Genomic DNA, 20,729 nt, shown 5'->3' with positions numbered 1-20,729 from the left:
GGTCCAGTGGCACAGTCTTTCTATCTCCCAAGCTGGGTACTCGAGATGAGCTCTTCATATGAGTTGAGATACCCTCCTCTTGTATTTGAGCCTTGGTTGCTGTTGACAGATCAATGGAAGGGATTTACCCAGGCCAGTCAGCTGCAAGGATTGGCTGTGACCACTTACCACCAACTTCTTCCCTGTATGAAGGATCGGCTGTGCAGGGGCAGGGTGGTGATGCTCCAACATGGTCTGTAGCTGTCCACTAGTTGCTCTGGCCCCGGGGTTTCCCTGGTGGTACAAGCCAAGGTCAGCCCCCACCTGTGTTGTGCTGGGGGCCTGAGCTATAAAGCAATCTGAAATGGCTGCTACCTGTGCTTGGCTTGGAGATTCCCAGTTGCAATCAAGGTGTGAATCTAGGCTGGTTGCTTCTAGTGCCAGACCTGGGGTTCACTGAGGCTGAGGTTCACTGAGGTTCCTGGGGTTCACTGAGGCTGGCTCTTGCTTGTTTGAGAGGATTTAGGAAGTTATGGAGCATCGGCCAAAACCAGTTATTCATATGGAAAAGCAGCTTGTGTAGGCCCGTAAGTTATGTGGGGTGGAGTCTCTGGGGATCTCCAAGGTTGGTCAAACAGTGTTAGCCAGGTTGACAGAGTCTCAAATACGGTACCAGCCTGCCAGCTCCACGGTGCATGGGTGTGAGGGGGTGCTCAGAAAAGGGACAGTGGCCTTCACTCACCCTGATGCCAGACACTTGAGCCTTTCCCAGTATGCCACGGGTGCGCTTCCAGCTGCCACCCTGATGCTGGAGCTCAAGAAAGTAAGTCTGAGTAGATGAGTCTCTATGTGGGTTCTTTAAGAGGAACTGCTTGGGCCCTGGCTGGTGTAGCTCAGTGGATTGAGTGCAGGCCTGTGAACCAAAGGATCGTGGTTTGATTCCCAGTCAAGGCACATGCCTGGGTTGCAGGCCAGTTCCCAGCAGGGGACACACGAGAGGCAACCATACATTGATGTTTCTCTCCCTCTCTCCTTCCCTTTCCCTCTAAAGATAAATGAAATATTTAAAAAAAAAGAGGAACTGCTTTGGGCTCCAGAAGTTTCTTCCATTGACTCAATCCCTGCTGGTTCTTGCAGCCAGAAGTTATAGAGACTTAACTTCCTGGCACTGGAACCCTAAGGGGCCTGGTGTGGGGCTGGAACTCCTCACTCCTGAGATATCCTTCCTGAATTTTTATTCTTCCACAATGTGTGAGGGACCACCCCACTCCACACCTGTGCCCCTCCTACTAGTCTGTATATGTGTGGTCTCTTTAATTCCATAGTTGTCAGACTTCTATTCAACTTCATTTCGGACAGTTCTGAGGGACAGTTGTTCTATATTTTAGCTGTAATTTTGATGTGGTTGTGTGAAGAGGTGAGCCATGTCTGCCAACACCGCCATCTTGACCAGAAGTCTTGACCATTTTTCAATTGGATTTTTCTCCTCTTATTAATATGTAGCCATCCGGTCTTCATCAGTCTTGTGTTCCAGATACTTCTTCCATTCTGGTTCACCTTTCAACTCTCTTAAAATGCCTTTTCTTTATGGGTAATGCATCTTGTATCTTGTTTAAGTCTTTCCCTAACATAGTTTGTAAAGATTTATCTATATTGTCTTCTAGAAGTCTCCTTCGTCTTTTACATTTAGGTGTGTGTGTCTGTGTGTGCAGTATGGGGCAGAGGGTCATCTCATCTGTTACCATTTGGATAGCTACTCAGTGAAGATGATCTTTACCTTAGTGCTCTGCGGTGATATTGTTAAATCAAATGTCCGAATGTTTCTGGGTTCACTACTTCATTCCATTTATGTAAGTCCTTTGGGCAACCAAATACCCTTACAAGGAAAAGGAGACAAGAAAACAGTGAAAACTTTACTGATTATGTGGCTGAAATTGATAACTGGGTTAAGATCTCAACTTTGCCACCTACTAGTTCTATAACATTGGGATAAGTTGTAATTTCTCTGAGGCCCTCTGTCCTTCCCTTCCCACCCAGCTCACAGTATTATAATAAGGATTACTGACTCAATACACATAAAGTGTTCAGAACTGCACTGGCACTTAGTAAACACTCAATAAATATCAGTCATGATCTCTAATCTTCAATTTAAATACTCATGTAGTGCCAAACCCTAACCTGAAATCAAGTGTATTCTACTTAGTATCAATATTTATACATTTTTACAGCAAAAAATGTCAGTGGATTTGGTTACAGGGTGCTGTCCAGGTCCCACTTGGGATGTTTGCATCTTACTTGCTGGAAACGGAAAGTTGTCAATCGGGAAGCACTCCTGACCCCAGGGGCTCAGTAAGGGATGTGGGCCTATGTTAATTAGCCCACTGTCTTGCAGCCTGGGGGCAAGACACTGGGTGACCTCTGGGTGGGCCTCAAATTCGCATTAATAACACCATTTAATTCAATTGATTCTACCTCGTGGGACAACAGTAGACACAAAAAGTGTGCTGAAGGAAAGTATTTTAGCAGTGGTATGAGAGCATGGGTTCTGTGTTTACAGTACTAAGTGGTAGGCTCTGTGCCTGAGATGGAACCCAGTCAGGCATATATTCTGCATTCTGCAGCAAACTGTGTTCCCCTCAAAGGGAGGGTCTAGACATGCACACACAGTCTGCCTTTCCGCCACACTTTGTACAAAAAGTAATACAAAAACTAAAGTCCAAAACAAGAATCAAACAGACATCTGTCCTGATCTATTACTGAGATCCATACACATTTTAAAAGCTCTCCTGATTGAACCAGCATTTTTGCCTTTTCAATTGGAACATAAAAGGGAAACCTTTCTTTTTCCAAGCTTTTTTGAAGTTTCCTTCTGTCTATTAGCCCCTGGTTGGGAGTGATAAAGAGATGTGAAGGCAGTTAGGTCTGTGCCCCACATCAGAGCCCACAGTCACTGCGGGAGGCTTGTCAGAATGAATGTCCAATGAAGGCTGGCTGCTGGGAGGCCCCGGTGTGTCTGCAGCCCCCACACCCAGGGTTGCAGGCAGAGCTGATCTCCATGAATGCCAGTGGTTTAACACTGTCTCCGAGGGCTGGCTTTTAAGTCAGGCACCCACTAGCAAAACCATTATCCCTCTAAAAATGACTTGATGTCTAATGCCTGATCTCCAGGCAGTATGTCCTGGCCTTTGGGCCAATGTGACTAGCATCTGAGGCTGTGGAGTAATAACCTCAAGGTTCTAGGTGAGTCTAATGAAAGCTTTTCATCTCCCAACATCAGAGGTTCCCGGTGAAAACTGTAAAGGCTAACACTGAGCACGCATCACACGCCAGGTACCATTCTCTGTGCTATAAATATTGTAGCTTGTTTTACTCTGATAAGGACCCTTATTCCCATTTTACACAGAGCAAGTAAAGGCAGGGGAAGCAGGGGGCAGAGTGGGGAACTGATTTCAGATGCACAGCCACTGGCTGCTCAGCTGCAGGGAGATCCTGGCCCTGGTGCTGCAGGCTCCTGGAAGCAGCACTCTTGACTTCTTCCCCTGATGGTGGGCAGAGCTCTTGGCTTTGGAATGAGACTAGTCTACTTGCAATGGGGCACGTCCACTACGTATTAGTCATGGGCAACTGGCCTGCTAGTAAGCTGCTAAGCCTCACTTGCCTCAGCTGTAAAACCAGGACCCTATGGCAGAGGAAATAAGACCCGGGTTTTGGAATAAGATCCTGGCTTTGCAAATCCCGAGTAGCCCCATGTCATGCCCACCTACCCCCCCAAGCTCTCAACGAGAAAAGGAGCTACTCTTAGTCCAAGAAGGCATTTGTGTGGAAATTGGAGAACGTGTGCGCCTGGCACAGAACCAGGTTGCTGCTAGGATAATCGTGGTGATGGGCTCTCCCTGGGACAGGTCTCCTCCCCGTCAGGATGGAGAAGGAGGTGCGCACACAGGGTGGACCAGAGGGTGGGTGAAACGGGGCCATGGTTCACCAAAGCCCAACAAGCTGCTGGGGAAGCAGTTTTCCTTTTTTTAAAAAATAAATTTATTGGAGTGACATTGCTGCGTAGGGCCTTATAATTTGTGTGCCCACCGCTCCAGTCATCTCCTGTCACCCTGTATTTGTCCTCCTTTACCCTTGACTGCGGTGCGCCCCGCACGGTGAGAGCAGCCCCAGCCCTTTCCCTAGCCTGGTCCACCCAGCCTTGACCCCTCGCAGATCCGGGGCTCCGAGTGTCTTCTGCTGAGTCCAGAAAGCAGAGAGCATCCCCAAGACTAAGGCTGAACAATCCTGGCTTTGTTTTCAAAGGTTTTGTCCCTGGGTTTTCCAGTTGGCTTTTGTCTGACTTGCACCACACCAGAGGAGCTAAACTGGAATTTTCAGGTTCTCGGGGAGGGCAGCGGCGGAAACCGGGAGCCCCACTTCCATCCCTGTGCTGGGATCTTTTGCGGCCGGCGGTGCTGAGGCAGAGGAGAGAGCGCGCGCCGGCCGGGGGCCAGGGAGCACGGGGCGCCGGCACCTTCGCTGCCCTGGGACGCCAGGGAAAGGCCGCGATTTCTCCCCGTCGCCTTTCTTTCCTCGTCGCTGCGGGCGAGGTCACGATGGGCTCCTTAAGCGGGCAGGTAGGCTGTGTCCCGGCGGCGGCAGGCGGGCCTGGAATGTGCGAGGGGCGTGGTGACGGCCCCTGCCGCCGGCCTCTTTGCGCAACACCTGGGCTACAAATACCCGGGCCTCCGCGCTCCACCTGGGTGCCTCCTTCGGTCCATTACCTGCGCGGGGAGCGCTGGTGAGTACCGCCGCCTCTGGGGCAAGGGCGCTTCCCGCTCCCACCTCACTCCGGAAAGAACCTTAATTTACGTTTAATTAATTCTTTTAGATATCCCTCGATGCTGACCTCCAGGAGCCTGGCCAACTTTGGGCCGCGGAAGAGAAAAACATAATAAACCTGCCAATTTTCAGATGTTTTTTTCCCTTAATGCCACTGCCACTCCTGTGACTACACTATTGCTCCTGGCAGGGTTATTAACAAGCCACCTTTGGGGGTTCTAAAATTACAGATGCTGTAGGGTCCGTGGTTTCGGCAGGAAAAATGGGGTGGGAGTGGGGAACGGAGGTACCACGCAGGAATCAGGAGGGCGAAGGGCTCTTTTTGGTCACTGATCTGCAGTGTGACCCAAGGCAGGTCTCGAGCCCCACCGTGCCTCAGCTTCCCCTTTTTACTACCAGGACAAAACCACCTGGGAGATTTGTTTGAGCTGAAAACTCTGGATTTGTGTGGTTCTCTGCATACTCCCACCCTCGCCCCCACCTTGCATGACTTCCACATGCTCAGTTCTTTACCCAGAATGACTACAAGAGACCTTCTAACTTGCTGGGCCCCCAGGAGGCCTGAATCAGCAAAGGGCTGGCTTACCCTTCAGGGCTGGCTTACCCTTCAGCTTGTCTTGGGAGAACAGAGCGCACTAGTTTTTCAGTGGTTTGAGGGTACCAGGCCACCTGGCTTGGGAAATGGCTCGCCAGGTGACGTGCACAGGTGCAGCTTTGTTGGGGCGAATGAGAATCTCCAGGCCAGAAAGAGGGAGGTTCATGGGAGGGAGTTAATTCAGCCTTTAGATGCCCTGGGGGAGATGTCTGCCTTGGGTAGCTGGCAAGGAGGTGAACCAAGTTAGAATCTCTCCTCCACAGCAAGGAGGCAGCGTTCTCAAACAGGTGAACTTTGTGGAGGCAGCTTGTGGATTTTAGGCTCAGGGAGAGATTTCCTGGGGAGCCCTCCTGTGTTGGAATTCCTTAACCTGGTGCCAGTGGGAGATTGCTGCAAAGTTGAGCCTCCGAGGAGACCATTGTTTCAGACCATTGAATCTCTCTGTGCCAGCCAACCAGCTGATAACTATTGCTGCAGTCCAGCCGCAGCAGGGTCCAGGGGTCCCTCGAGGTGAGGATAGGCGTCAGCGCTGGGTACACAGCTCAAAGGCAGGTGAAGCACTGTTCCGTTTATTGCAAGTACAAGCAGGTTTTTATATTTTCATTTCTAATAGTGATTTATCATTTACAGGTGCAAGCATGATTAGTTAGGCAGAAAAAATTAGTACAAAGGTAATCAGGAAAAGTACAAAAGTTCCCATAATTTTTAATTATGTTGAACAAGATTGTTTTGACCAGGAGAACTATTAATCAGACAACTTAAAATAGCTCTATGTACAAAGTTTAAATGTCCTATTAATTATCAAAGTTCTTAGAGTTAGTTATGGGGCAAAACGATACGCTAGACCGAGCAGAGGTTAGGAACTCGTAAGTCTTTGTGATGTCTAATTTAGCTATCTATCTTCCTGTCTAAAATATCTCTCTGTGTACTAAGAACTCTGTCTTCTTAGTAATTATTTTTCACATGCTTAATAGCTAACTAGTTTCTCTATTTTTCTGCCTGTCTAATTCTAATAGATACATGTCCCTATTCAAGGTAAAGGAGGAGCTGTTACTCTAACAACTTTAGACATTCAGAGGGCTATTTTATCAGAGGGGATTTGTCTCGGGACTTACTTAAGGGGGCTGCTTTGGATATTCCAGGCCCCCTACTAGCTAATAGTATTTTATCCTACAATTGCTTAATCAGGTCAGGGAAGGAGGTGTTATTTTGGGGAAAGGCTAAGGTGATATTGTTCTCAGCCTGACTTAATTGCTGTTCAGCTCTGAGAATGGTCAGCATTTCTAGGAGATTTCCAAATTATCAGAAAAGTAAAGGTTAGAACAACAAGAGACAGCAAGATTAAGATCAACACCACATATCTATTCATGCCACGTCTGCCGAGCCGGAACACACTTCTTTGAAGTCGTCCTCCCCATGCTCGGACTTTGTCAGACGGCATGGTTGGCGGAGCTGGACGTGGCAAACTATCTCCTATTTTTGTAACTTTGGAAACTGGTGGTAAGCAGGGCATGCCTCCAAAACCCTCCCCAGACCACTCAACCATCCCACGAAAAGAAGTCCCCAGTGGTGGAAGGATGCCTGGGTTATTGCTGTTAGACACAAAGTTGACAAAAATAGCCTGAGTACAGTTTAAGGAAGAAAACAGCCGCTCCTTCACCCCCTCCTCCCACCTCCGCCCTGGAGACAGCAGGACGGGATCAGCAGGGCTAATCAGGGCATCCCAGTGAGTCATTTCATTCCAATGAATTTCAAAAATGCAAAAGAGTGCAAAAAGATTGAAATGAATTTTAAATGTTTATTTTTATAAATTAGCCCTTTTAACTCTCCAGTGCAATGCAAAATAATTGATGTAGTTGTAAGTTAATTACAGGATTTATTTAAAATATAAATACAAATTAAAGGTTCACTGGGGGGATGTTGGTCAGGAGGCCCTAGTTCAAAGAGAGGGTAGATGTCTTTTTAAAACCCAAGTAGCGCATATCCAGAGTCCAAAGCCTTCCAACAACTTAAAACCCAGGCCAATTGCTTCCCTGTCTCCATCCCACACACCACCCTCCCCCCACTGGTTCCTTGGGGATCATTTTGCCTCGTGATGGCTAAAGCTCAAGACAGGTACCCATCACCCTCTTGGGAATTTGTGAAATCTTGGTCATTTTTTCACAGTGTAAGAAAATATTACTCAAGCATACTGAGCACGGTGGAGTCAGAGTACCTGAGTCCAAATTATCTCCCAGGTGTGGCGGGCGTGCAGTTAGGTCTTATGCCCAGTCTCCTGCTGATGTCGGTACTAAGGTGTAAACACTACAGTGAATTTCATACAACTTTGTCAAGTGCATGTGAGATTCAGGGGGTTCATGTGTGTACAAGGCTTACAGCAGTGCCTGGTACAATACACGCAGACACACGGCTGGCTACTCAGATCCTGTATGTTGGGGCTCCAGCGGTCATCCCCCGCCTTGCACATGGAGGCCACCACCCGGTGGAAGAATGTGTGGGTGTCGTGGTCTGTAGGACACTGCCTTGTGCCGCCTCCTCTCCCCACTTGTTCAGATGTCCTTGGGCTGAGCACAGGCGGCCCCAGGACAGGTCTGGGTTGGAGAGGCCCAGTGTGAGTGTAGGGGCTGGGTGCCTGCCAGGTGCCCTACATTTCCCTGTTAGCCAGGTCTAAGGAGAGCCAGCAAGGTTCCCCTCCTTAGCCTGCAAGAGTTCCTCTTGGCATTGGGCACACAGGTAGATGCAGGAGGTTGAGCCAAAGGGCCGTCAGCACAGCCAGCCCAATTCTAGGGACGGGGGAGGGGGGCGAGGGAGCAGATATGTGAGCATGACCCTAATAAGTGCCTGGGCCTTAAAAACACCTTTCTGAATATAAGAACTGTCGGAGTGGATGTCTTTCCTCTTCTTCCTCTGCTCTTCCGCAGGTTGTGAGCATGTGCTGGAGCATGGCTGGAGGAGGTGGGGGGAGGGAATGGCTGGGTCAGGTCCATGGGGTTAAGAGAAAGCCTTGGGGGTGTGGGGTCCAAAGGGTCCAAGGACCCCTGCTGCTGTCTACTGACGGCTGGAAAGAATGGGGTTTCCACAAAGGGCCATTAATCCAGGCAGCACGGCAGGGTAATAATTGCTACTGTTTATCGGATGCCTGCTCAATGCCAGGCCAGGCACTTTTCTACAAACCCCCATTAATCTCATGACCCTGCACAATAAGAATTATCCCCATTGTATACATACCTGGGGAAACCAACACTCATGTTCAGAGGCATAAAGTGATTTGAGCCAACACACAGCCACCGATAAGGGGCACCTCTGGGGTGTGCACCAAATCCAGCGCCCCGTGCTTGCACAGCAGACCCGGCGGTTGTTGGTAAAGCAGGTAGAATGTGTAGGAGCACACATGGCCACACAAGGAGCCCCCACTGGGGCCCCTTAGAGAACCGGAGGACTGGGCAGACTGAGCTGGCAAAGAAGGAGGGGTTTGCACCTGCTCTCGGACTGAAAGGGACAGTCAAGACGGAGGCTGAGACAGAACTTAGGGAAATCAAAGATGTGAGGCGAGCGTGGAAGAACACAAGGAGAGGTGGTGGATTTAGTGACTCCCTAGGTGGGTGGTTGAAGGAGGCCTGCAGAGGAGTGTAAAACGGTGCTGAGAGCCCACACTTAGAAGGTGTAAGCCTATCCACTCCCCCAAATCTTACAACTACTGGCTCTCCTGGTCATGGCGACCGAGTGCCTCTCCTTTCAGTGGCTGTTCCTTTAAGCCCTGTTTTCCCGTCCACAGACCATGGCTCCTTGGCCGGAGGTGGAAAATGCCCAGCCCAACCCCAGTAAATACATCGAAGGGACCACCAGGGCTGGGAAAGACAAGGAGACTGACAAAAGTAAGTGCCGCTCGCCTAGTCCCTGATGAGCCTCCTGCGGGGACCCCAGGACATGCAGGGCTGACTCCTCCTTCCTCCTGGCCTTTGTTTGGGCAGATGACACTGGGGTCATTCTGACCAAGATCGAACTTCTGCCATCTCAATCCACCGTGACCCTGATCGAGGAGCCCACAAAGGAGCCCATGGACTTGGAAGACCCCTGGGACCTGCCTGAGCTTAAGCCCCAGGGGATCAAGTGGTCAGGTAACAATGAGATCGGCAAGGGGTCGAGCTCACCACCTTTACCGTATCACCTCGTTTCTTATTGTCCCACTGTCCTTTCAACAAAGGTCCTGGCAAGGATTGTCATCACATGACAGTCCAGGAAGCTTAGAGTCACAGCATGGTGTGATGGTTGGGGAATCGTCTATTCTTTTTTTTATTCATTCAGCAGATGTGCCATTGCTGGGGTTATAACCAGGCCAGACACAGTGCTGCTCCTTAGCATCCATTGCATGCTGACCGGGTCCTGGGTGCTGTCCTGGGTGAACAGTCAGGGCCCCTCTGCTCTGAGAGCTCGTGGGTGGGTGGGTGGGGTCCCCTCACCTAAATGCAAGCATCAGAGGAGACTTTTGGAAGATGGAGACTGTACAGCCAGGAGAGCCGGGCAAGCAAATGCTGCACTTTTCCTGATGCAGAGAGTAAGGGCTGTCTGGATCACACAACTGGGAAGGGAGCTGGGAGGGAGGAGGGAAGAAGAGTAAATAGCCATAAGGATGCAGCCTGGCCCCAGCCCTCTCCAAATGGAGGCTGTGATTGCTACCTTGCAGCCACATGATAGAAAATAGTCTGTGCGGTTGGGAAGGTGCTTAGCAGAGCCATTACCTCTGACCCCGCCCTTAGCAGGCAGTAATTGCCTTCCACTGCCTCACCTGGCGATACTGGTTCAGCTGGGCCTGGTTTGGAGCCTGGTTTGCTTGTCCCCAGACAACCCTGAAGACAACTCTGAACCCCTCCTCCCAAATGCAAATCCTGTAACGACCCTTTCCCACGGATGTCAACTAAACTAAGTGGACTGTAGTGGTGATCACTTTGAAACGGCAGCCTCGGCCACCCACCACCTCTGGGCCTTGCTGTCCACGAGAGCTCTAGGCCCCCTGGCTGGGGTGGGGGGCGGGGAGAGCTCTGAGCTCATTGCCCAACCCCTCGGGGTTTCAAACACTAAACACCTTCGTGCCTCTTCCGCTCCCCCCAGAGAGAGACACCAAAGAGAAGATTCTATGTGTCATTCAAGGGATTGGGAAGTTCATTCTGCTTCTGGGATTCCTCTACTTGTTCGTTTGCTCCTTGGATGTTCTCAGCAGCGCCTTCCAGCTGGTTGGAGGTATGGCTGAAAGGGGCCGGGGGTGCGGGTGTTCCCACATGGTTCAGACACTCGCCACTCAGCAAGCCCTCTCTCGCTGCCCCTGAAGCCTGGGGGCCACTGGACATCATCTCCTGTTTCACTGAGGAGAAAACTGAGGCCCATAGGAGTCTATGGCTGGCTGCGGTGGCTGAGGCCTGGCGCCAGGACTGGAGCTTCTTCCAGGCGTTCAGCCCCTTTGTGTGTGTCCACAAATCCCAGACAGGAAGCTGTTTGATGTAAAGATCTATCTCAGGGACCCCATCTTTCTTTGCCCCCCTCCTTGCCAACTGAAGGGAGTATTGGATAAGACTCTTAGGCCAGAGCAACTATGGAAGTCCAGGCTGGACCTTGGCTGGACAAGGACAGGGGGTCCCCAGCCTGGGAGACTTTTCACCCAGGGCTGAGTGTGGCGCTGCGTTGTGAGGGGGGCCCAAGTGAAATCACCGTGCGCTTGGTTGCCTTTGTACCCAAAATGGGTAATAACACTGATAAGCTAGCTAGCACTTTGAGTGCCTGCTGGGTACTGATATTTTTAGGGGCACTGTCTTAAAGTCACCTCTACTCTCTGGGTTTCAGTCTCCATAAAATGGACTGGGGAATGGCTTGGGGGTCTCATGGGCGTACTCAAAAATGACACTCCCGGCATTCAATTATAGGCTGTGGCTAGGGCTACGGGTGTGGGGGGACAGTGGATAGATGAGAAGACCCACTCCTGGAGGGTAAATCTTATGAACTGGAATACAGCCTGGAGACAGGACTTGGGACAGGAGGTTCACTGGATCAGTCCAGGTGCGGAGTTGAGGCCAGGCTCCTGATTAGAGAAGGCTAGGGCAGGGTTTGCTGACAGAGAGGTTGAAGGATGGAAGGGTGCAGGACGAAGCCACACGAGGAACGGGGCTGAGGGTGGGTGGGGCAGGCCTCCTGGCATCAGGGCAGCTCGGGGAGAACTCAGAAGGAAGCAAGATGCTGTAGGTGTGGGGGCTGGGCTGGGCTGCCCTTCCCATGGCCAGTGTTGGCCCTGGCTGGAGACTTCAGCGCTCGGTGCCCACCTAACCCCCTGTCATGTGGCCGTGGGTTTGTTTTTTTTCCAGGAAAGATGGCCGGGAAGTTCTTCAGCAACAACTCTATTATGTCCAACCCCATGGCTGGGCTGGTGATCGGGATGCTGGTGACCGCCCTGGTGCAAAGCTCCAGCACCTCCACGTCCATCATCGTCAGCATGGTGGCCTCCTCACGTGAGTCCAGGTGTTTCCCTTTGCAGCTGGGGTGTACTCAGAACGCGCCCTGGCATGACTCCATTATCTCCTCATCTTGTCCAACCATGATGTCGTCCGTCTGGATCACGGGGGCCTCCTAGGCCTATCACTGTAGCCATGTCTGAGAGCAGACCCTGGTGCTCGAACGACCTGGCGCTGTACTGCCCAGCCCAGCAGCCTCTCGCCATATGTGGCTATTTCATACTGTTTAACCTCAACTGATTTTAATTTAAAATAGAAAACTCGGTTGCTCAGTTGCATCAGCTATATTTTAAGGGGCCGGTAGCCCCATGGCCAGCGCCTGCATTACTGAACGGCAAAGACAGCGTTTCCATCACTGTTTAGTGCTAAGAGTAAACACATCCGTTCACATCCCATGTTGGTGTGGGGACAACCGAGCTTAGGGAGCTGGCATTCCAAACTTGAATGTGACTGGTACTTGCCCTGGCTTAGTTGAGACAGACCCCTGAGTGGAACCAGTGTGAACAGATGAATTTTCAGCCCCAGCCAGCATTTCGGCCAAAATTAGGCCGAATTAGAAAAAGGTATCACTTCTTTAAAATACTTATTACAGGGTTTGGCAGAAGGAATGCCTGCTTGAGTGTCGTTGGTAGAGTAATAATATGGGTGTAATAATTTATAGTTTTAATTGGAACATTTCACCTACAATGTCATACGGTGTGCTTAAGTATGATTTTGTTACAGGATTGCATGCTTATGATTTTGTAATAAAACAGGGGCGTTATTTGTGCTGGACCCTATAGATGCTAGAACATTGTGGCAATAAACTAATTTTGTAGAAAAAAATTATATTGCCAGGAATTTGCTCTGATAAACACACAAGTCTGTAAACGGTCTTTTCTGGTCTTTAAGGTAGCCTTGCATCTGGGGGATTCAGAAAGGCCCTTTCGAACCAGGGTCCACAGAAGGGCTGCTTGGCGTTTGTGGATTCCCTGAAATTATGCGCGGAAATCTTTCTGGTCCACGTGCCTGTTTCTATGGCGGACCGCTGTAGTGTTCGTCAGACTCCCCGCGAGGCGCAGAGACCTAAGAGGTTAAGAACTGCTGCTCTAGGGAAGTCCCCAGCCTGATGCGTGCGGCTGCCAGGGTCCCACCAGAAGCTGGCCAGGCTGCCGTCCGGCACTCATTTGCTTGTTGACTTTTGTTCCCTGCACCCCAGTGCTGACGGTACGGGCCGCCATCCCCATCATCATGGGAGCCAACATTGGGACCTCAATCACCAACACCTTCGTGGCGCTCATGCAGGCAGGAGACCGGACTGTGTTCAGAAGGTAAGAGACTCAGAACCAGCTCTTGCCACCATCAGACCCATCGGCTCGGGCCAGGTTGCCATGAACTACCATTTAATAGCCAATGAGAATATGTTTGTCCTTCCTGGGTCACTTATTACCAGCCACAGTGAGTGCAGCTGAGGGGAGGGATCACATACGGAGCCAGCACCCCCCGATCTGTGTAGCGGGGATAAAAATGGCATCACCACGGTGTCGTCTAGAGGAGTAAACACAATCGTGCGGCTAAATACTTCGCAAGGTGCCTGGCACAGAGTCAGGGCCCCCCACATGCAAGTCCTAGCCGGAAGCTCACCTGCAGCAGGTCTTAATTCGAACAAGGCCAGCCAGGCTGGGACTTCCTGTCCTGCTTACTCAGAAATAATTGTAACCCGAAGCTTCCATTCTTGGCCAGCTCAACCCCTGCCACCTCTTCTTGGTTGTTCCCGTGCCTGCCACTGAAAGGCAGAATGGAGCTTTTGTGGTTGTGGGGGACAGGAACGTGTGGCTGGTGGGATCCAGGCAAAGAGAGCCCTTTCCTCCCAGACAGTTAACGTGAAAATTAAGTCCATTTCCCAGGTTCTCTTCTCACAGGTGATGGCTTTTTCAGCTTTTGCACTTATTAAGGCAGTGGCACAGTTTTCAGCTTGTCTACGTCATGCTCACGCTGTGTGGGTCACGCACATGGCTTTCAACAGGCTGGCTGGGGCACCGCAAACAACACCCCCACCCTCCTTTGGTCCCTGATGAAATGCTGATGCACGTGACCTGGGGGTTTGCTAAGCTGATTTTCTCAAGAAGCCAAGTAGGGTTTTCTACACGCCCGTTTCACTGATGTAAAAAGACAAAGAGGTTGAGGTGGCTTCTCTGGTGTGCTTGAGTGTGGTATTGTATTACAGAATTATATACCCCGAGGCACATGGCTGGGGATCTAGGTTTTCTTATTTCAGATTTCGACTCTTCACTGTTCCACAAATTTTGGCCTCTGGATAACCTATGAACTAGGTACAGACGCTCTCTGGAGGCACCTGCACGTAGGGCTGTCGTTGACCCGGCTCGCCCCAGTTTGGCATATGTTTAAATAGACTGACCTTCCTAGACTGGTGCCCGCTTGGTCATTGACCAGCCTGGCTGCTGGCTGAGGATGGGGTTCCCTCCCGCAGGGCTTTTGCCGGGGCCACCGTCCACGACTTCTTCAACTGGCTGTCCGTGCTGGTGCTGCTGCCCGTGGAGGCTACCACCCATTACCTGGAGGTCCTGACCAACCTGATCGTGGAGTCCTTCCACCTGAGAAACGGAGAAGATGCCCCAGCATTTCTGAAAGTCATCACAGATCCCCTTACGAAGCAAATCATCCAGGTAGCCTGGCCTGCTCTGAAAGGGAGAGGCGCGAACTCCCTCCCCCTTGCACTTTACCCCGCTCAGCCAGGGAAGCACAGGGCTCTATGAACACCACTCCTTGGCTGCCTCAGAAAAAGGCCAAGAGAGGCGGGGCGGGGCGGGGGAACACTAGAGAGAGTCATTGACCTTCTTTGTTTCCTTGACTTCAACGTGCATGTCATGTTGGGGGAGGGAGGAGGAGGTGGTGAGAGCTTCTCAAGACTGGACACTGGGGGCCACTCTGTTCCCACTGCTGACCTCAGCACCAGTGGGCTCACCGCTAAAATACTATTCTACTTCTCACCAAAAAGAAAGGTTACTGGCCTTCCCTTCCATGTCATGGCTTTGGGCTCCGGGGTCTGTCCTCATTATTAAAATGAAAGAAAGCTTTGCGTAGGCTGCCTTGAGGAGAAAGGGCCAGCTTAGACCTTGTCCTTTCACTCTCACTTGTCAACGTCCTTCGGTCATGAAGAGAACATCTCCACACTTTCTGGAGAGCAGCCCACCCACACAGCCATCCATTTACCTGTCACGCATTTGCTGATGTCCAGGTGCTGGGCTGCCCCCCTCGAGTGCAGAGCGGGGGAGTCCCAGCTCACCTCTGCAGGGCTTCAGTCTGTTCACGTCCTCTGAGTCCCTGTTTACAGAAGCCCCTGCACCTCCCTCCCCCGTCAGTTCTGAGGATGTGCTGATTCAATTCTGTCTGTTGCCTTCCTCAGCTGGATAAGAAAGTCATCAGCCAAATTGCAATGAACGATGAAACAGCTCAAAACAAGAGTCTGATCAAGATTTGGTGCAAAACTTTTACCAACGTGGTAAGTTTCTAAGAATACCACTGGGTGGATGAACTCTTGCATCTGTACGTTAAGCAAATTCCTGCATTCAGCGTGGGCAAATAAAAGGCAAAGGAAAAGAAACTGGGGATGTCTGAAAAATCAGAACTGGTCAGTGAGGGTCCGTAAAGAAGCAAGTCTTTGAACCTGGATGGACAGACAGAATGCAGTACAATAGAGACATCTTTTGCCACGTCCCACCACACATACATTATTCCTGCTTGGCACTGCTTTCATGTCTCTTGCTTATCCCTGGCTGCCTCTGTCCCCATGTGTGGAGGGACCCGTGGAGGCAATGCATCATGCCCACAGGTGCACACGGTCCCCCGACTCCTCACTAAAAACGAGCACTGTGGATGACCCGTGCCATTTCTCATGTTTGCCATCCAGACTCAGATGAATGTCACCGTCCCCTCCAAAGAGAACTGCACCTCCCCCTCCCTCTGCTGGACAGATGGTTTCCACACCTGGACCATCAAGAACATGACCCAGCAGGAGAATATTGCCAAGTGTGAGTACAGCTCACAGCATCAGTCACTGGGATGTGCCGTCTAGGGTGCTGGTGGCTGGCAACCAAGGTTCCATTGCTGGGAGACAGGGGAATAAATAGCAGCCTGGCCCTGGGGGTCTCCGTGCCCTTTGAGTAAGGACTCCCTGTGGTTTCTTCAGGCCACCACATCTTCGTGGACACCAGCCTCACCGACGCTGTTGTTGGTGTCATTCTGCTGGCAGTGTCCCTGCTGCTGCTCTGTGGCTGTCTGGTCATGATCGTCAAGCTCCTGGGCTCTGTGCTCGAGGGGCAGGTAGCTGTTATCATCAAGAAGACCATCAACACCGGTAGGTGCCCTGTCCCCCGTCCGGGGCTTTCTCAGGGGCGGCATCACTGTCGCCACCTCAGAGGAGCCCCTTCAGCTTCTTGTCTAGCAGTGGCTTCTCCACATGAAGTGTATCTCTTGGGTCTGACAAGCTGCAGAAGATTTTGCCCTCAGAATCTTTCTGGGTGTCGTGGGTGGGACCTGGGGAGCAGGAGGAAGCTTCCATCGCGTGTTTGCAAGGTTCTAGGGCAGCTTTCCTACCCTAGTTTGTGTGAGCCTCTCCCCCAGGCCTCCAACCCTTCTAGAAGGATCATGACAGATTGCTTTTCCTTCTGCCTTCCAGATTTACCTTTTCCCTTTGCCTGGCTGACTGGCTACCTGGCTATCCTCGTGGGGGCAGGCTTGACCTTCCTCGTACAGAGCAGCTCTGTGTTCACGTCGACCATGACCCCGCTGATAGGTGAGCTTTTCCCTGGCTTCTCCTCCTAGTCACCATTACCTTCTCCTGTCGTCCCCTGGGGCTGACATCATGTGCTTTGTGTTTCTCCCCCGCCCCCCTGCCCCAGGTATCGGTGTGATCACTGTTGAGAGAGCGTATCCCCTCACGCTGGGCGCCAACATCGGCACCACCACCACCGCTATTATGGCTGCCTTGGCCAGTCCCGGCAGTAGACTGAGGAGCTCGCTCCAGGTCAGGACATGTTGCATGGGCTCTGTGGTTGGGACACAACCCTCTCTGTGGTCTTATAAGCGGACGGTCTCTAACAAGAGCCCAGCTTTTCCCTGGCAGATCTGAGACTGTGTTGTGGAGGAGAGGCAACAACGGGGAGACAGAGAGGTAGTGAGGCTCCCAGCACTGGCAGCTGTTTAACCAAAGGTGGGGTGGTCACCTGTTAGCTGTAGGAGGTGTCTTCAGGAAGCACAGACCCCCACTGCTCTCCCCACTCCCGTTGGCGACTCGGCCTGGGTCTGGCCTTAAGAAGAATCAGGGGAACCTTCCTTGCTGCTTCAGCTAGGCACCAGGGTGTATTTTGCACTCACAGCACATCTCAAGGTGAAGGAGCCACATTTCGAGGGCTCCGCTGCCACACATGGCTCATGGCTAATGTATTAGGGCTGGTCCGAAGCCCCTGGCGTGACACCTGGTCCCTAATGGGAGGACACGGGACAGTGCATGGCCTCGGAGCCAGGCTACAGCCACCTGGGTTTGAAACCCACCTCTACCATGTCCACCTGTTTGACTTTGGGAAAATAGCTCAACCTCATGGTGCCTCATTATCCCCCAATATCAATTGGGGACAATATCGATAGCCACTTCATAGGATTTGTTTTAGGATTTAAGTAATTCACATAAAGTGCTTAGGACAGTTGTCTCGCCCACAGTAAGCACGTAAACGTCAGCTGGTGCGGCTGCTGTCACCATCCTTCCTTCTCTCTTCCCCTCCCTAGAATGGGGCACTGAGCCAAGAGAGTCAGCTGCCCAGCGAGCTTTCCTTCTGCCCCTCCAGCTCCTAACTGCTCAGCTGGGAACAGCAGGGCCAGGACACAGGCTAGCTAGCGGTGGGCACAGTCGTGAAGTTCATTGTTAGAGTTTGCCTAAAGGAGTTCGGGCTCTGAAAACCAAGCTGTGATTCAGCTAGTCCCTTCCCTCCCTCCTCCCCTCAAGCCCGGATGCTTCCCAGGCCCTCGTGCAATACAGGTCCTGCCCACACTGCTTTGGAGACACGACTCTGCTGCTGATGCTTGCTAGGTGACACCCCCCTTCTCCCCACTACACAACAGACCACTCACCTGTCTAATCTCTTGTGTTTCAGATTGCCCTGTGCCACTTTTTCTTCAACATCACAGGCATCTTACTGTGGTACCCAATCCCGTTCACCCGCCTGCCCATCCGCCTGGCCAAAGGGCTGGGCAACATCTCGGCTAAGTACCGCTGGTTTGCCATCTTCTACCTGGTCATCTTCTTCTGCCTGGCCCCGCTGACAGTGTTTGGCCTCTCGCTGGCTGGGTGGCCAGTGCTGGTGGGCGTGGGGGTGCCCGTCATTCTCGTGATCCTCCTGGTGGTGTTGCTCATACTGCTGCAGTCCCGCTGCCCACGCATCCTGCCCAGTAAGCTCCAGACCTGGAACTTCCTGCCCTTGTGCATGCGCTCCCTGAAGCCCTGGGACCGGGTGGTCTCTCTGGTCACCCTCTGCTGGACGAACCCGTGCTGCTGCTGCTGCCGTGCCTGCTGCCGCGCCTGCTGTATGCTCTGCTGCCCCACGAGCTGCCGCTGCAGCAAGTGCTGCCAGGATGTGGAGGAGGAGCCAGACGTCCACATCAAGGCCCCCGAGGCCTTCAGTAACACCACCGTGGTGGGAGAGGGGCAGGGTGGGGTCCCTAAGTCCCAAGCGAATGCCCTGGACACAAACGCCATCTCCAGCAGCACGGCCTTTTAGCAGCTGCCCCAAGACAGGAGGAGGGGCCCCAAGCCTCACGTGCTCCCTCCTGGTTCTGCATGCCATTCTCCACCTCGCTGAGAAATGGCGGCAGCATCAGCTCTGACACATTCCCCTTTGCGCTGCTGCGGCTAGAAAGATGATCCCACCCACCCATGCATGCAGATGGGTTGGCCAATAGAACTTATTTTCAGACTCAAACCATCCTTTTCTGAAGTCCTGAAGGAGGGATCTGTGGGGGATTCTCAAAGATGCATTCATCCACACATGCTTTACTCGTAATAAAACTCTCCTTTTACCAAAGACTGGGTTCAACTAAAAGCAGATGCCCCTCAGGTGTCCTCCCCTGAGAGCGGCCCAGGGCAGGGGAAATGGACCTTGGAGAACACAGGTGTGGGCCTTTTTCTCTTCCTAGTACTCCCCAAGTTCCCCAACAAGATTTTCTTACCTGGGCAGGTAGGGCTGGTCCAAGCATTTTACCAGCTGTGCCCCCGAGTTCCCAGGATGGGAGCCACATGGGAGCCGCAGAAAGCTGCATGGTGGCCCACCCGTTGCTTCGCCCTCCACAGAGGAGGGTGGTCCTGTTCCTGAACTGGGCAGATGGAGGATGAGGGCAAAGCAGTTGGGCAGGGGCGAGCATGGGGGGCAGGGGAGAGGTTTGTCTGCTCAAAGGGCCGAGGGCTCTTTTTAACTGGGCCATTTTGGAAGCCAAATGGACCGTTATAGCTAAAGCCCAGCACGACTCTTGGTCAGATTAAAATCATCCCTGTTGAGTCTTCTGGATTCAGGTTCTGAGTCCCCTCCACTGCACTGCCTTGAGTCCCAGGAGGCACCTGAGCGGGGGGACAGTTCTGCATACCTGTCTCCGTGCTGTGTGTGCAAGGCGCCTGTGTCAGCTTCCTTCCATCCTTCCATTCTCCACTCTTCCCAAGCATCCTCCCCTGTCCCTACAGATGGATGAACTTGATCCCCTGCCCTCTCTTGATGCTTACAGAGCTAACTTCTCCGAGGGTGGAAGTGAGGGCCTGGCTGGACTCCCACAGAACCCTGGTCATCAAGTGGCAGTAGGGTGGCCTGTGTCGTTTGGTCCAGGGGGTGTGCTTCTTGCCCCAGATGCCTTCTGTGCCTTCTAGATCCCCTGTTATAGCTACTCCTTCACCCCACACTGCTCCTCACCTCCCATACTCCCTGGAGAGGGAGCTTTTAACCAAGTCTGGGGGAGGCAGGGGGCGGGGCCACCAGCCTCCCAATCATTGCAGGTTGGGACACCAAACTGAGACCTCCCCTGATCTTTGCCCGTGTAGATTCAAATGTCCTCACGGCCACTCATGCTCCATATTTATAACTATGTACCTGTACAGTGCTTGCTTTCTCTTTCTCTTTTTGTAAGTTATATAGTGAATGCATGATACGTTTTGGGTTCTCCTTTGGAAATGTAAAGGAAAAACCATCTCTGTATTTTTTTATAATACTGGCTTTTCAACATGCCTCTGTTAGCCATGCCCCATGCCTCACTCTGTAAATACATAAGCAAAACCTGGGTGGGGCCCTTTATATTCTGAAAATTGGGTCCTTGTATCTGCATTGTATTTTTTTAACTGGTTGTGGGAAGGGAGAAATAAAAAGATAATCAAACCACAAAGACATGCTTTGCTTTCAATTACAGGGGAATAAGGGGCCCCTGGATCTATTTCCTAAAACTTTGAGGTCCTTTTCCTCACTTAATGTTGCTAGTCCCCCGCAGGGCCAGGGCCGTAATTTTTTGAGCCCCTTCCTCAGGAAGCAGGAAAGAGAGATGACAGGTATTAAAGACAGAGAGCTTCACTTTCTTCCCCGGTGTCTTTTGACTTGTCTTTGTAAACATTTGCAACTTACTGATTCTCCTCGACTTGTGATGGGGTTATGTCCCTATAAACTCATAAGTTGAAATTATTGTAAGTCAAAAATGCACGTAACACACCTTCCCTACCGCAAATCATGGCTTAGCCTCGCCTACCTTAAATTGGGCTCAACAGTTTCCAAACAAGGTGTCAACACTGCTGTACAGCACCGTGTTCACCCATGTGG

General features: G+C 51.7%; 1 protein-coding gene across 1 annotated transcript; it reads left to right on the top strand.

Annotated features, from left to right (window-relative positions):
- Positions 1-4,686: 4,686 nt before the first annotated feature.
- Positions 4,687-20,298, top strand: SLC34A2 (solute carrier family 34 member 2). The gene is made up of 13 exons (XM_037044783.1): positions 4,687-4,756; positions 9,168-9,267; positions 9,364-9,510; positions 10,502-10,630; positions 11,743-11,886; positions 13,088-13,199; positions 14,360-14,555; positions 15,296-15,391; positions 15,800-15,920; positions 16,079-16,246; positions 16,568-16,684; positions 16,791-16,915; positions 18,039-20,298. The coding sequence occupies exons 2-13, from the start codon at positions 9,171-9,173 to the stop codon at positions 18,660-18,662; spliced, it is 2,076 nt and encodes a 691-aa protein (XP_036900678.1). The 5' UTR covers positions 4,687-4,756; positions 9,168-9,170; the 3' UTR covers positions 18,663-20,298.
- Positions 20,299-20,729: the final 431 nt, after the last annotated feature.

Source organism: Sturnira hondurensis, unplaced genomic scaffold, assembly GCF_014824575.4.
Source record: "Sturnira hondurensis isolate 20B ecotype Veracruz unplaced genomic scaffold, ASM1482457v3 Scaffold0000780, whole genome shotgun sequence".
Classification (NCBI taxonomy): domain Eukaryota; kingdom Metazoa; phylum Chordata; class Mammalia; order Chiroptera; family Phyllostomidae; genus Sturnira; species Sturnira hondurensis.
Note: the sequence above shows the minus strand (reverse complement) of the source record. Positions and strands in the feature narration are given on the sequence as shown.